We start from the raw sequence: 16,917 nt of genomic DNA on the forward strand, positions 1-16,917 counted from the left end.
CACCTTATTAAAAGTATTTATTCTTAGTGTGGAGAACATAATTTCAAGGTTCCACATTGTTTGAAAGAATATTTATATCCAAGACTTTGAGAGTGGAATCAGAAAGGCAGAAGGACCCAAAAGAAAAAAAATAGGTGGTAAAGAGAATTCCGAACAACTTGGTTCCATTCTATTTGAAGCAGAATTTTAAATAAGACAGTAAGTCCATGAACATTTCCTAAGCAAACAAAACCTCCATCTTCTTGGAAAGATTAAGGCAGTCAAGGGAATCTGAAAAACACCTGGTGCTATTATGACCAAGGTGCCTGCTTTCCTGGTTCCACGCTGTATTTCAATGTAGAAACACCACAAATGTAGGTAATGTAATTACATTAGACACTCCATGATAATTCTGGGGGAAGAGAAGCCTCTGTTGTGTAGCTTACAGATGAAGTCAAAGACCTTGGGAGGTGTTTTGGTCAAAAATGGTCTAGACTCTAGAAGAAATCATTCAGCTCCTTCCACGGCTGTTGTGGAAATAGGTTTCACATAGTATGGACCCTCACTCAGGTAAGTTCTGAGCCTCAAATAATTTGGATTCCCAAAGATTTCTGCAACTGTCTTTGAATTGGCAAGTGCTTTCACCAGTTCATACTTGGCATCCTTTGAAGCCTTGTCATGCTCCACAGACCGATCCATCACATATTCCACAAACCCCGGACTATTAAACATAAGTTTCTGAGCCCACGGTTGATTTGCGATGGCCTGAAATGGAAAGCAGAAAGAATAAAACTCCTCTGAGCCTTCAGAAGTGCAATGTGTTACTTGTAGCACAATCCTTAGAAACATGAACCTTAAAAATGTTACTTTTGGGGCCGTGTGGGTGGCTCAGTCCATTAAGGGTCTGACTCTTGATTTCAGCTGAGCTGCAAGAGGGAGGCCGTCTGCTTGAGACTCTCTTCTCCCTCTCCCTCTGCCCCTCCCCCAGCTCACATTTTCTAAAATAAATAAAAATAAATCTTTTAAAAAAATGTTACTTTTGTCTAAATAAATTTCCTCCTGAAAAGCTAACTTAAGAAAATAATCTAGGGGCGCCTGGGTGGCTCAGTCAGTTAAGCATCCGACTTTTGATTTCTGTTCAGGTCATGGTCTCAGGGTCATGGGATTGATCCCCACGTTGGTCTCTGTGCTCAGTGTAGAGTCTGCTTCTCTCTCTCCCTCTGCTCCTCCCCCAGCTTGTGTGCGCTCTCTCTCTCTCACTCTTAAAAAAAAAAAAAAAATCTAGATATTAAAAAGCTATACAAAGATGTTCATCATAGTGTGAAAGTTATAATATAAATGTCTAATTCTGGGGGGATCAGTAAGTAAATTATGGTATATGGTAAGAAAAACTTAAATAAACATTAAGAATAGTATTTATAAAGAATGTAAATCTATGGATATGAAAAAGTGGATCCAAATTATAGACATGGCATAATTATAACAGTGGAAAAATAAAAACAAAAACTAGAAAAGACTACCCTGAAAAAACTCTTATACACGTACACAAGATGATATTTTTGAGAATGTTCAATGTAATACCATTTGTAATGGAGAACTACTGAAATATGCACTGATAGGAGAATGATTCACTATAGCTCTACACTGAAATAATAACTTTATTTCTTTTAAAGATTTTATTTATTCATTCACGAGAGACAGAGACAAAGGCAGAGACACAGGCAGAGGGAGAAGCAGGCTGCATGCAGGGAGCCTAATGCAGGACTCGATCCTGGGTCTCCAGGATCACACCCTGGGCTGAAGGTGGTGCTAAACCACTGAGCTACCTGAGCTGCGTAGTTTTTTGTTTTTTAGAATTTTATTTATTTATTCATGAGACACAGAGAGAGTCAGAGACACGGCAGAGGGAGAAGCAGACTCCTGTGGGGAGCCTGATGGGGGACTCGATCCCAAGACCTGGGGTCACGACCTGAGCCAAAGGCAGATGCTAAACCGCTGAGCCCCCCAGGTGCCCCAGGGTCCTGGGTTTGACAAAGCCCAGACCAGAGTCAGGTTCCCTGCTCAGTGGGGAGTCTGCTTCTTCCTTTCCCCACCCCCTCCCCTGCTTGTGTGCATGCATTCTCTCAAATAAGTAAAATCTTCAAAAAAAAATTTCACAAAAAACTAAATAAACACTAACACTAAAAGGAAATACACAAAACAGGTCTGACTTTAAGTAATTTCAAAAATTTCTACTTTGGGGAACCCGGGTGGCTCAGCGGTTGAGCATCTTCCTTTGGCTCAGGGCGTGACCCCAGGGTCCGGGGATCGAGTCCTTCATCGGGCTCCCTGCATGGAGCCTGCTTCTCCCTCTGCCTGTGTCTCTGCCTCTTTGGGTCTCTCATGAATACATAAATAACGTCTTAAAAAACATTTTTTTTTTTTTTTTTTTTTTTTACCTCACCAATGTTTTCCAAAGTTTAAAATAATCAGCAACTTTTATGAGAGCTGACACTGCTTAACTCAACCTCGTGGATTTGGAGAGATACCTGAGTTAGTCCCTCAAGGTGAGTAAGAGGTTATCAAGCAAAGTTGAGGAACAGTGTTGTAGGCAGAGGGCACATAAAGGTCCAGAGATATGAAGCAGTTTGGTATCACTAGTCCATTAAGGGCCAAAAGGGGACTGGCAGGCAATAAGGCTCAGGAAGGAGACTAGGGCAATAAGGAGCTTGCTTGATGACAGGTAAGGAATCTGGAATAAATTCTGTGATCCACAGAATCCTGTCCAAACCTCTGCCACAATACCTAACACCGTTGACTGAAACAATCTGCACATCGGTCTCCCTCACTGGTCTACACTAATAGCACAGGGCAGAGACTGCATACACTGTACACGCCCAGGATTCACATGCTGAACTAGCCTCGTCCCAAAAGGACCCGTGAAAAAGAAGAGGATGCCTACCGTGAACACTTTTAAGGCAGCGCAGTGCAGTTCAGGGAAGGGTTGGTTACTGATACCACGGAAGAGCTCCAGAGGATCCCGAGATAAAGCAGAGAACCAGGATTCCGTCATCCGCAGGAGGTCCTCAGTCTGCTGCTCAGGCTACAGGACAGAAAGGAAAAAATCTCAAGCCTTCAGAAGTCAGGAAGTCAGGAAGCCTGGGTTTGACGGCACGCCGTCCTTAGTCAGCTACGTGACCTCTAAGTCTGGGGCATCCGTTCCCAAACCTAGCTCAGACCTCCCCGGCTGCTGTTTCCTGATGGGGTTGATTAGACAAATTCTAGGGTCTTCTCTCTCCAGGTCTAATCCTGGATGACTCCACTTTAACTTAAAAAATGTCGCTAGTAATATAGTGAGGATCTTCTTTACTAAAAGTTGAGTAACACATTAAGTTAACCAGTGTTATGTAGACTTATATATATTTATTCTCCCAAACATATCCCACTGTCCTCCATTAATTTCCCAATCTACTCACCGGTATATAAAAAATAGAGGAAATTGCATCCAAACACCTAATTTTGAGCTCTGTTGAGGCATTCTTTGCTTGATAGCCTATTTTCATGAGCAAGCGTTCAAAGCGAGTTCCTTTGAAGGATAACAAAATATTTTTATTGTAGTAACATACACATAAAATTTATCATTTTAACCACTTTTAAGCATACTGTTCAGTGGTACTAAGTACCTTTTGATGTGCAACTGTCATCACTATCTGTCTCCTGAACTTTTTTCATCATCTCAAACCAAAACTCTGTATTCCTTAAGCAGTAACTCCCCATTTCCCCCAGCCCCATCCCCTGATAACCAGTATTTTACTTTCTGTCTCTGTGTATTTAACTAGTCTAAGTACCTCATGTAAATGGATATTTGTCCTTTGAGTCTGGCTTATTGCACTTAGCACAATGTTTTCAAGGTCCCTGCGTGTCACAGCATGTAAGAGACTTTCATTTCTTTTTTTCTTTTTTTTTTTTGGTCACATTGGTCCATGTCCAGTGTGGAGCCTAATGTGGGGCTTGAACTCACGATCCTGAGATCAAGACATGAGCTGAGATCAAGAGTTGGGACACTTAACCAACTGAGCCAGCCAGGCGCCCCTCATTCCAATGTATGACTGGATATCTCATCATATGTATATGCCACATTTTGTTTATCCACTTGTCCATCAACAAAATTTGGATTTTTTTCTCGTTTTGGCTATTGTGAATAATGTTGTGAATACAAGTGCACAAATATCTTTTGAGTTCCTACTGTCAATTCTTTTGGGTGTATATCTAGAAGTCTATTTGTTGGATCACATGGTAATTCAATGTATAATTTTTTGAGGAACCACCATAATGTCTTCCACAGCGGCTATACCGCTTTACAGGCCCACAAAATATGTACCAGGGTCCTAGTTTCTCTACATCCTTTGTTAGTGCTTGTTATTTTCTGTTTTTGTTCTCTCTCTCTCTCTTTTTTTTTGTCATAATAGCCATCCAAATGGGTATGAGGTGAACAATGAGATTTTTTAAATGTATGCTTTCAGGGACACCTGGGTGAGCATCTGCCTTCGGCTCAGGTAGTGATCCCGGGTTTGGGGATCGAGTCCCACATTGGGCTCCCTGCAGGGAACCTGTTTCTCCCTCTGCCTGTGTCTACTTCTCTGTGTCTCTCATGAATAAATGAATAAAATATTTTTTAAAAAAGTATGCTTTTATATTACTGACCTCTAGCAACCTACACAAAAAAAATTAAACATGTAGTCAGAGACCAAGTGATAGGCCTAAAACATGTTCATATGCAAAACAGCATGTATTTAGGATAAACTGCAGAGGATTTGAAATTAAAGGACCTAGATTTGAGTATGAGATGCCCCACAGTCTGTATCTTAAAAAATCTTCTTGACTTTTTTGAATTTCAGCTACCTTATCTATAAAATGAGAATGCCGTAGTATGTTCTTTGCAGGACTGAAAAGGATTATATCATAGGTAAAAGCACTTGGAAAAGTATATATAACAAGGATACCAGTTGTGATACACAATAGTATACTAATTTTCAATTCAAGATTAACTTCATAAGGGTTTTAATGGTGCCCATATTATTTTTTGTAAAGAATTCAGAGTCCTTTAAGACACTCATGGATGTGGGATCCCTGGGTGGCGCAGCGGTTTGGCGCCTGCCTTTGGCCCAGGGTGCGATCCTGGAGATCTGGGATCGAATCCCACGTCGGGCTCCCGGTGCATGGAGCCTGCTTCTCCCTCTGCCTATGTCTCTGCCTCTCTCTCTCTCTCTCTCTGTCTCTCTGTGTGACTATCATAAATAAATAAAAATTTAAAAAAAAATTAAAAAAAAAAAAAAAGACACTCATGGATGTGCCTTTAAGACACTCATGGATGTGCCATCATTCTGAACATAAAATTTGGAACAAATTTTTGGTTTTTTCTTCTAGGATATTACAAATATAAAACAAATGTATATTTTCAATTAAATATTCACAATCCTGGGGATCCCTGGGTGGCTCAGCGGTTTAGCGCCAGCCTTCAGCCCAGGGCGCGATCCTGGAGTCCTGGGATCGAGTCCCGCATCAGGCTCCCTACAGGGAGCCTGCTTCTCCTTCTGCCTGTGTCTCTGCCTCTCTCTATATATCTATCATGAATAAATAAACAAAATCTTTAAAAAATAAATAAATATTCACAATCCTGAGAAGCAATAATTTACCCTTTTTATGAATAAAGAAAAAAAGCCTATAGTAATTAAGTGAGGCTATGATCAAAAAGCCAAGTCAGTGTTGGAACCAGGACATAAATCCAGTCTTTCTGACTCCAGCCCACAGTCTCTGGACCATGAATACTACCAAGGAAGGTGTAGAGGGGACACAGTGTTTGGTCTAGCCAGTAAAAAATAAACAAAAATTCAGTAATAATTATGAGGCTTTCTAGGAAAGAGTCCAAGGTCACAGTAAAACGACTAGCATCTGTAAAAGTACTTTCTACAATGTAGTTAATACACCAGCAAGTGAGCTTATATATTGAGTCCTCGTCAAAAATGAAGATACCCCTAAACAAGGCCAAGGAACGCTAAGTCATACCAACCTGTTTTTTGTAAAACTTGTTTTCCTTCAATGTTGGATCCCAGGATTCCAACTGTGTCTACTGCTACACCAATCATGGTGGGGTCCTGACTTTCTGTCATTTCAAAGACTTTTTCCACAAAGACAGGATAACGCTCACAGATCTGTTGAGGACTATCCATGATAGCCAGGTTTCCAAAAAACTTCACAAATCCTAAAGATATTTACAAAAACGTATGTTAATAGAAGAGGAAGACCCCACAAATTGTGGGCTGTATGTCTTCACAGAGATGGTAATGAACTACAGGCCAGGAAGGGGAGAAGGGTTACAGTACTGTACTCCACTGCCTGGCAATCACACAGCCCATAGGAGGCACCGAGGGACCTGTGATGTGAGGGTGTCAACAGAGCTGGATTCAAATATTGAAACAGTGTCATATGCAAGAGGAAGAGCAAAGAACAAGGACCACTGGATATGAATTACAGGAAGGCAAGTTTGGAGAGGTTGTTAGGAAGAAATTTTTTTAAGTAAGCTCTATGCCTGATGTGGGGCTTGAACTCAAGACCTCGAGATCAAGAGTTGCATGCTCTACGGATTGAGTCAGCCAGGCAACCCAAGAAATTTTTAAACAGAGATGTTTATCGGTGAAGTAAACTAGGCTACCTAAGGAAGGAATACATTTCCGATTTCTGCAAGTGCTCAGGAAAAACTAATTAACCATGTTCTGGAACAGCATGGCTGGAGTGGATCCTATATTAGATAAAGATTCCAACAGAGATTTGCTCAATCTATGAAACATAGTATAAATGTCAGTAGTTTCTTTTTATTTATGTTGCTTTTGACTAAGGTTCAAGGGAAACTATCCTAATGCTCTGAACAGCAATGGTATTTCCAGAAAATCAGAACCAATAATATATAGCTCCCAGGGCAATAGATTCCACCTATGGGGCAAAGGGTATCATCTAAAGGGAATCTGCTCTAAAGGAAAGGAAATAATCCCTGGCCTCTCCTATCAGAGATAACTCAGAAAAAACATGCACCATCATTTTAAAAGAAATCAACATTTCTTACCTGGCAAATAGAAGCTAGAAAAAGGGTCTGAATCTGCCCCAACAATTATATTAGAAATCTGATCAATTACTCCTTCTTGAGCAAGGTACTGTCGTCCATGATGAGTATATGCCAGTGATGTCACCATTTCTATACAGGTGGCTCTGAAATGTCAAGATTTTGCATGTGATTAGCAGAATTTATAAATGCTTTCATAGGCTATCTTACTTAATTCTTTTAATCAGAAAGGTCAGTGATCCTGGCTCTACTTTTTTTTTTTTTTTACAGATTTACTTATTCATGAGGGAAACAGAGAGAGGCAGAGACACAGGCAGAGGGAGAAGCAGACTCCATGCAGGGATCCCGATGTGGGACTCGATCCTAGGACCCTGGGATTTCGACCTGAGCCAAAGGCAGATGCCCAATCGCTGAGCCACCCAGGTATCACCTGGCTCTACTTTTCAGATGAAGAGACAAGGATGAGAAGATTGCAGTGATTTGTTCTGAATCACATAGTTATTACAAGGTAGAGTTTAGACTTAAATTTTAACTGATTAGAGCTGCTTCCTAAACAATTTTAATTTTGAAATGTCTCACACATACAAAAGTAAAGAGATCAGTGCAGTAAGCCTCCATGTACCCACATAGTTATCAAGATTTTGCCTTGTATGAGATTTTTGACAAGATTTTGCTTTTCATCTTTTTTTCCTCCATTTTTGCTGAATTATTTTAAAGCAAATTCTAGGTATCCAGCCATTTATCCCTGAATACTTCAGTATGCATTTCTAAAAAACATCAATTATAATGCCACTTCCACATATTTTAAAAATTGACAAAAATTCTTCGTATCAGGGCGACTGGGTGTTCTAGTCTGTTAAGCAGCCAACTCTTGATTCCAACTCAGGTCATGATCTCAGGGTTCTGGGATCAGGCTCCACATGTCAGGCTCTGCACTCAGCTTCAGGATTCTTTCCCTCTGCCCCTATCCCCGCTCTTGCTCTCTCTCTAAAATAAATAAATCTTTAAAAAAAATTCTTAGTGTTACCTAATGCCTACCCATGGTCAGATTTCCCCAAATAATTTTTTTTAAAGTATTTTTATAGTTGTCCCCAAGGTATTTTAACAGACTATTTGCAGGTTCTTCTCCTGTATATTATAAAATTTGTATAAGGCTAAAAATATTTAAGGCTAAAAAATTAGTTTAAAAAACTAATTTTGTTATTAGGAATGTTTTGAAACAATGTAACTCAAATGCTTTGAAACAGTGCAATTGGTGACTTATGTGCAAATGAGTTCAAGAAATTTAGTCACATTTAAAAAACATGACAATCAGAAAATCACTTAAGGAAAACAAAAATCTGTGTGTGCATGAAGGTGATTAACTGTAGTGCTAATCTAACAGCAAATTATTTGAAGCAAAGTCAAGTGTTCAACAGTTAGGATATATTAGTAAACTGGAATATCAACAAGGTAACATTTGTAAGATATTAAAGGTGACTCAGGAAGTAGAGGGCTGGGAGTGAAGAGAAAGAATCAACATTGCTTGGAGGACCTATGTCAGCCAATGTATGGGTCTCTATGGCCAATTCATTTAATCCTCATGTCTTCTTTACAGAGTTGTTACTGTTCCATTTGAGACATAAGGAAACTAAAGTACAGAAAGGTTATAATACATTGTTCAAGGTCAAATAGCTAATAAGTAGCAGAGAAGCATGGAAGCTCAAGTCTTGCCCATTTTCAAAGGCCACTATTTCTTCTATCATGCCATAGTGCTATTATTTAACAACGCCAAAAAAATGTGTAGAATAACCTATTAAGTAATACAAAATAACAGTTACCCAGTGATTGCAAAAGCACACATGCCTAAGGACAAGGAATATGGTTAATCTAAAGTAGCTGAATTGTCATGGGGCTCTGCTAAGTTCCAGCATACTGTGACAATGTAACTTGAATAATTTCTTTCTTTTTTTTTTTTTTTTTAACTTGAGTAATTTCTAAAGGCCCCTTCTTCAGATTTTATTTATTTATTTATGACAGACACAGAGACAGAGAGGCAGACACAGGCAGAGGAAGAAGCAGGCTCCATGCAGGGAGCCCAACGCAGGATTCAATCCTGGGTCTCCAGGATCACACCCCAGGCCAAAGACGGTGCTAAACCGCTGAGCCACTGGGGCTGCCCTAAAGGCCCCTTTCTTCAGGACAGTGGTCAAGAGAGTGCTACCTAGGCCCAGGCTCTACTAGGGAAGATCATTTGAAGCCCCAAGGCTGTTTTCCGGATCTCAAAAAAAAAAAAAAAAAAAAGACATTTGGTTTTAGAGCTCTCTCAGCCAACATACCTGACCAGCACATCCTCCCCAGTCAACTCTCTGAGGAGCTGGGTTACCAATCCACTGGTGGTACAGTAGGTTAAAGATTCTGGTGACACAGAAGAAATCTCTACAATTAACTGAAAGAAGAAAAAAAAAAAAAAACAGAAAAAGCAAAAAGGTCTTAACAGCCGCAAATCTGTTAGAGTTCATTTTAAATTAAACACAAGATTAGGCACTTTTGTATAACTGAGTTTTTAAAAAAATCAATTTTTTGTCTCCATAAGTAGAAAAACTTCATTGAACCCATAAGAATTACTTCGGCACAGAAATACTCTATTATATCTGATTGTATCTGTGTTTTTTCTTTTTTAAGAAATCACCAATTCATTAAACAGAATACAAAAGCCTGAATCAGCAAAATGATTGTTAAAAATCATTCATTCATACATTCTATTAGTCATTCACTCATTCCACAAGCCTGAGGGCTTTCTGAGATATAGGACACTGAAGGATTTTAAGCAGAGGAATGATAGAATCAGATTTGAGTTTTTAAAAGATCATACTGACTGCATCTGAAAATAGACAAGTGGTATCAACATGAGAAGAGACCAGTCTGGATGCAAATGTAGTAGTCCAGGTGAGAGAAACTGGTAGTTTTTTTTTTTTTTTTTTTTTGGTAAGATTTTATTTATTCGTGAGAGACACAGAGAGTGAGTCAGAGACACAGTCAGAGGGAGAAGCAGGTTCCCTGCAGGGAGCCCGATATGGACTCGATCCCAGGTCTCCAGGATCAGGCCCTGGGCCGAAGGCGGCGCTAAACCGCTGAGCCACCTGGGCTGCCCAGAAACTGGTAGTTTAAACTAAAGCGGTGGTAGCTATATCAAGGAAGAGAAATGCATGGTTTATTATTTTATTTTATTTTATGATAGTCACAGAGAGAGAGAGAGAGAGAGGGGCAGAGACACAGGCAGAGGGAGAAGCAGGCTCCATGCACCGGGAGCTCGATGTGGGACTCGATCCCGGTCCCCAGGATCGCGCTCTGGGCCAAAGGCAGGCACTAAACTGCTGCGCCACCCAGGGATCCCCTATTTTTATTTTTTAAGTGCATGGTTTATTTTTTTTTTTTAATTTTTTTTTTATTTATTTATGATAGTCACACAGAGAGAGAGAGAGAGAGGCAGAGACACAGGCAGAGGGAGAAGCAGGCTCCATGCACCGGGAGCCCGACATGGGACTCGATCCCGGGTCTCCAGGATCGCGCCCTGGGCCAAAGGCAGGCGCCAAACCACTGCGCCACCCAGGGATCCCATAAGTGCATGGTTTAATAAGTAAAACTGACAGTATGATGACCTAATGGATATGTGGTAGGGAGAGCAAGGCCTCATGCAGAGCCAGTCTGTTGCTATTTTTTATTAGAGCATGGGCTGGGTAAAGAAGCTTAGGAGTTTAGGGACGCCTGGGTGGCTCAGCGGTTGAGTGTCTGCCTTTGGCTCAGGGTGTGATCCTGGAGTCCTGGGATCAAGTCCTGCACTGGGCTCCCCTGCAGGGAGCCTGTTTCTCCCTCTGCCTGTGTCTCTGCCTCTCTCTCTGTGTCTCTCCTGAATAAATAAATAAAATTAAAAAAAAAAACAAAAAGAAGAAGCTTAGGAGTTTGGTTTGAATATGAGTGTGAGGGGCCTAGAATACATAGGTCCAAAGGGGGAACAGTCAGTAGGCAGTTGGACATGAAGGTCTGAGTTCAGAAGAGAGGTCTGGGTTGGAGGTCTATGAAGTCATCCCATGTAGATGGGAACTGAAATCATAGGATGAATAAAATTGCCTAGAAATGAATGTATAATGAGAAGAGGGTTTGGGAATTTACCTTCATGAATTCCAAAAATTAAAAGTTCAACAGAGGATAATGAACCAGGAGACAGAAAAGAAACAGCTAGAGAGGCAGAAGGGAAACCAGGATAGCATGGTATTAAGATATGCCCAGTAAGAAAGTGTTTTAAATAGGGAATCAGACTGTCAAGGGTTCCATTTTGAATATGCAGCCTCTTAACTATATGGCTTGGGTCAGCTACTGTATTAATAGTGAAGTCAGTGATAATCATGTGTAGGGTTTACCATAAAAATGGACAATATATGTGGAGATTCAGCACAATGCTAAGTACAGAGTGGGTGCAAATGAGTCATTTCTTCATATTAGTACTATTTCAAAGTCCAGTTTTGACATTATCTCCTATTATAGTACTTTACGTAGTCTGCCATGATAATTTTTTAGATGACTGCCTGACACATTAGGCTGAGGGTTCACCTCCACGTACCCAGCTATTGAATATAGGGTCTTATAAAGACTAGATGCTCAATAGATGGATGTTAACAAGACATCTTGCCTTTCAGTGGTAGCTCTATTGCATTCTGAATGGCAGGCATGAGAAGGGGTGCCTGGGGGGCTCAGTCGGTGGAGTGTCCAACTCTTGATTTCGGCTCAGGTCATGATTTCAGGGTCGTGAGATCAAGCCCTGCGCTGGGCTCTATGCTGAGCTTGGAGGCTGCTTGCGATTCTCTATCTCTCTGCCCCTCCCCCTGCACTCACACTCTCTCTCTCAAAAACAAAACAAAACAAAATAAAACTGCCTGCTTTAGTCTTACCTCATATACTCTGTATCGAACGATGTCGTTTGTTTTCATTACCCTTTTCAGATCATCCAGCAGATTGCTTTCAAATAAAGCCTCCAGTCCAGCTTGGGTTAGTGATATTTTTGACAGGGATTTAATGGCCTTATAAGGAAAGAAAATACCTCTTAAGTCATAAAGATGCAGAATACTTAATACCTACTTCATGAGATGGATGTGAAATTAGTGTGTGGAATGCATCTTGCTCAACGAGCACTATGTTTTAGTTATCATTATTTTAAACTGAAAAAGATACACATAGTATTCCCTATAGAAAATGCACGATGTGGGCAGCCTGGGTGGCTCAGTGGTTTAGCGCTGCCTTCAGCTCAGGTCGTGATCCTGGAGACCTGGGACCGAGGCCCATATCAGGTTCCCTGCATGGAGCCTGCTTCTCCCTCTGCCTGTGTCTCTGCCTCTCTCTCTGTGCCTCTCATGAATAAATAAAATCTTAAAAAAACAAAAACAAAAACGGATGACGTAAATTTTCTTACCAAGCAACCTAATATAAGTTCCATGATGGATAATTTAGATATGTGTATTTTAGAAAACAGAAGGGGTTTACTGGTATTTATATGACACCATTTACTTATCTGACACCATCTATGTGAGGCTGCAAATTCAACTATACAAATCATCCATCCTAAACTTCCACCCCTCAATCCAGAAGGCCTTCCTTTGTTTTTTAGGATACTCTGTGTGCTTAAGCTGATGGTTCTAGGTGACTCACCGCTTTAGCTACAGACAGATTGTCTCCACCAATACAATAAACGATCTGTTTTAGTAATTCGCCATTATTTAGAATCTCAGTAACAGCATCAGAATTCTCAACAATTCTTCCGACCTGAAATAAAAATGCAATCAGAAATTCCCTTAGTGTGCATTTATCTTAGGGGTCGATGATTCAGCTCTAAGACAAGCCATTAAAAATTCCAAATGAAAAAAAAAATTCCAAATGACCCAAATTCATTAAAGCTGAAGACACTCATGATATAGGCACAATACTGAAAAGAAAGACAAAAGTTAACAGTAGGTAAAAAATAGAGACACTCCAGTGAAAGAAGACAACACAAATTCTAGTTCTATCAATTTTTAGCTACAGACCCTGAGCAAATTAACTAACTTCTTTAGTTAATTCTTTACAGGTTTCTATCTGTAAAATGTGATCATAATACTTAACTGCAGGGTAGTTATGACGATGGAAGGAAACTAAATAGGATAAGTACCTACTATGGCGTCTAGCACATAAATGGTCAGAGAATCAATCAACACTTTCTCCTTTTTTGTTGAAATAATACCTCCAGGTGAGAAAAAGAAAAATAGTACTTGATGCCTCCTAGATAACTGCTTGGGTCCTAACATCTCAACAATATAATCCTTAGCAGCAACTCTTCACCCAAATAGTATTTTGGTTACTAGGGTTGTAAGAGTTACTGTCTCAATTTCTTGGTTTGGTGACCTTTACAATAGCACCTTTTTTATGCCCCTATAATAAGAGCTACTTTGGCAATTACTTCCTCTAGATTAGGAGCTCCCTGAGGGGAGGAAATAGGCTCTATTTATCTTGATAGCTCTAACAGTATATGGTACAATGTCTGGCATGTACAAGGAATTCAGTCAGCATTTGATGAAGGAGTATTTCAGACAATACTTACTAGAACCCCTTACTTTAGCCTGGATGCTCCTGCTTATAGTTAGCTACGCACACTAGAATAGACGAGACACCTCCTAGGGACACAGAGAGATCATGTTTTGTCTCTCTGTCTTTGGCACCCAACACAGAGCCTGGTCCAGAGCAGGCGGTCACTAAATGTCAGTTTCCTTATTATGTGCTAGTAAAATTTCATACCTGGGATAGAGTCAGAATTTTTACGGAATCATCGGGGTGAGTCAGTCCCTTCTGAAGGTCAGCTCCGAGGTTCCGGGCTATGTGAACCGGCTCCATAGCTTGGAGCAATCTCTCCAGAATGGATACACACAAAGTGGTCTGTTCCCTAAAGGAAATGTCATAGGTCTCATTAGTTTGTGTCCGGCCAGGTACAAAGTAACAACCTGAAGCCTGGCTCAATGAAGGTCTCTTCCACACCAGACTTCCTTTAAAATACTAACTTCTACCAATTTATTAAACATTTACTAAGTACCTATATATTCTCTAGCCTCAACGAGCTTAGTCTAATGGAAAATACAGAAAAACAGAAGGGCAATTATAATTCAGGTGGGTAAATATTATAGGTTAGGGTTGGAAATTCTGGGAGCTCAAAAAAGAACACAGGGATCAAGGAAGCCCTCCCAGAGGGGTAATAGCTGAACTAAAATTTTTTTTTTAAATATGAATTTTTTTTAAAATTTTTATTTACTTATGATAGTCACACAGAGAGAGAGAGGCAGAGACACAGGCAGAGAGAGAAACAGGCTCCATGCATCGGGAGCCCGACGTGGGATTCGATCCCGGGTCTCCAGGATCGTGCCCTGGGCCAAAGGCAGGCGCCAAACCGCTGCGCCACCCAGGGATCCCCTAGCTGAACTAAATTTTAAGAAAAAGTGGGAATTATCTAGAAGAACAAAGGTGTTCCATGTAGAAGGACATGAAGGGGTAGAGGAATGAGGTAGTGTTATACATTCAAGGAAGTACAGGGAGCTCCATATAACTGGGGTAAGAATGGGAGAGAAGTGGGGAGAAGGTAAAAGGGGAGGTATGAACAGGGAGAAATGAAACAGGAAAGATGCACAGAAGCCAGACTCTGATGGGGTTTTTTATCATCTACAGAATTCAGACTTTTTCCAGAAAGCAATGGCAAGCCACTAAGTGGTTTTAAACAGAAAGTAACTGATGAGATCTGACTTGAAGAAATTATTCTGTATTAGTTAGAGAAATATTTTTTCCGTTAGAAGGCAGGTGATGAGGGAGTGAAACAGTGTAGTAAGAAGAGATAGAGAGGCGGGAAAAGATTCACGAGGAATTAAAGATGTGAATTAATCAGAACTTGATGACTACCAGTTGTGGATATAGAAGGTATTTCAAGAATCACTTCTTCTCCTAATGGGCAGTACGTGTAAATAGCTCAGGCGCTCATATACTATTAACAGGAATATACAATTAAAGTGATTTGACTTTTCTAAAAGTTGATTAAGGGGCACCTGGGTGACTCAGCGGTTGAGTGTCTGCCCTTGGCTCAGGGTGTGAACCTGGGATCCTAGGACCGAGGCCCACATTGGGCTCCCCGCAGGGAGGCTGCTTCTCCCTCTCCTTGGGTCTCTGCCTCTGTGTGTCTCTCAGGAATAAATAAAATCTTTAAAAATATAAAAGTTGATTAAGCAATAGATGTAAAAAACCTTAAAAATGGACATAACTTTTTTAACTTTGGGATTCCACTTTGTATAACTGCACCTAAGGGAGTAATTAACAGTGTTTATACCCAAGATAACTGAAACCATATATCCACACAAGAATTTGTGTGTGGATATTCATAGCAATAGAAACAACCCAAATGTCCAGCAATTAATGAGTGGATGAACATAACCTAGTTTAATCATACAATGGGATATTATACAATACGGATGAAGTGTGGAAATATTACTCTAAAAGAAGCGGGACATAAAAAGCTTCTTTTTGATGGTGATTGCATTTATATGAATGCCCAGAACAGACAAATCCACAGAGACAGAACAGATTCTTGGTTGTCAGGGGCTGGGGGAGGGGCAGAGAGGAGGAAGGGGGAGGAGCGTCTGTTCATGCATATGGGCTTCTTTACTATTTTAACCATTTTTTTATTATACAGTTCTGTGTATCAAAGTTCATTCACATTGTTGGGCGAGCATCACCATCAACCACCTCTAGAACACTTTTATCTTCCCAAATGGAAAATGTGCTGCACTGTAGGAGGGATGCAGAGATGAACAGAATATGGCCCCTGCCTTCAAAGAATCATCCAACTAGAAGCAAACATGGAAAGAACCATAACATAATGCAACAGAGTCAAGCATTGTTAGCAGAAATAATGATAATGTGACAATGTCTCTCAGGAGATCTGAGGGCCAGTCACTTGAAACTGGAGTGGCCAAATGAGACTTTTTGGAGGTGACAGCACTTTACCTGAGCTTTAAAGAATGAAGGAATTTGGAGAGAGGGAGGGCGTTTCAGTTAGAAGGATTGGCATGCACAAAGTTAGGAAAAGTGCCAAGTCATGCACAAGGGAAAGTGTGCCACATGGTAGCTGAAGCAGACGAAATATTTGTAGAGGATGGAGGGAAAAGAGAGGCTGGAAAAGTAGGATGGAAATATACTGTAAGGGCCCAAATGCCAGGAAAAGTCATGATTTTACACTGTAGACAATGGGAAACCATGGAAAATATTTGAGACAAATGACCTAAGAAGTTAACGGTGGTTGCTGTGTGGGAAAAACACGCTGGACAAGGAAGCTTCAAGGTAATGAGTCAGACTAATGCAAAGGCCTAGCAAGAGGGAGAAAATGAGGGCCTGAAATAAAGGACACAGAAAAGGGGGCACCTGGGCGGCTCAGTAATTGAGCATCAGCCTTTAGCTCAGGGTGTGACCCTGGGGTCTTGGGATCGAGTCCTGCATCAGGTCCCTGCGTGGAGCCTGCTTCTCCCTCTGCCTGTGTCTCTGCCTCTCTCTCATGAGTAAACAAATAAAATCTTTTTTTTTTTAAAAAGATCAAATACAAAGAGCTTTTTAATCAAACAGTACAGATGTGCATAAAATGAAAAAAGTCGCCACCGTAAGCCCGACCTCTATACTCAGAATTCTGCGGCACGTCCCACAGTCAGGGTTACACCAGCCTGTGTAGGGGGGTGGGGCGAGGGGGCCTGAAATATCAAAAAAAATTTTTAAAAAAATACGCCCCATTTCGGGATCATAAACTGCGGCAA

The 16,917-nt window shown here is 40.7% G+C and overlaps 1 protein-coding gene across 2 annotated transcripts in view; it reads right to left on the bottom strand.

The window, feature by feature from the left end:
- Positions 1–16,917, bottom strand: part of PSMD5 (proteasome 26S subunit, non-ATPase 5) — a 17,729-nt gene continuing 812 nt past the window's right edge. The window contains exons 2-10 of one of the 2 annotated variants that reach the window (XM_038553249.1): positions 13,877–14,021; positions 12,758–12,871; positions 12,004–12,132; positions 9,394–9,503; positions 7,079–7,221; positions 6,029–6,220; positions 3,435–3,544; positions 2,921–3,061; positions 1–744 (exon numbers count right to left, since the gene is read on the bottom strand). In XM_038553249.1, coding sequence (XP_038409177.1) covers positions 487–744; positions 2,921–3,061; positions 3,435–3,544; positions 6,029–6,220; positions 7,079–7,221; positions 9,394–9,503; positions 12,004–12,132; positions 12,758–12,871; positions 13,877–14,021 — 1,342 coding nt within the window. In that variant the 3' untranslated portion in view covers positions 1–486. The remainder of the gene's footprint in view (positions 745–2,920; positions 3,062–3,434; positions 3,545–6,028; positions 6,221–7,078; positions 7,222–9,393; positions 9,504–12,003; positions 12,133–12,757; positions 12,872–13,876; positions 14,022–16,917) is intronic. The other variant, XM_038553250.1, reaches the window with a different exon arrangement.

Source organism: Canis lupus, chromosome 11 (genome assembly GCF_011100685.1).
Source record: "Canis lupus familiaris isolate Mischka breed German Shepherd chromosome 11, alternate assembly UU_Cfam_GSD_1.0, whole genome shotgun sequence".
In the NCBI taxonomy this organism is placed as follows: Eukaryota; Metazoa; Chordata; class Mammalia; order Carnivora; family Canidae; genus Canis; species Canis lupus.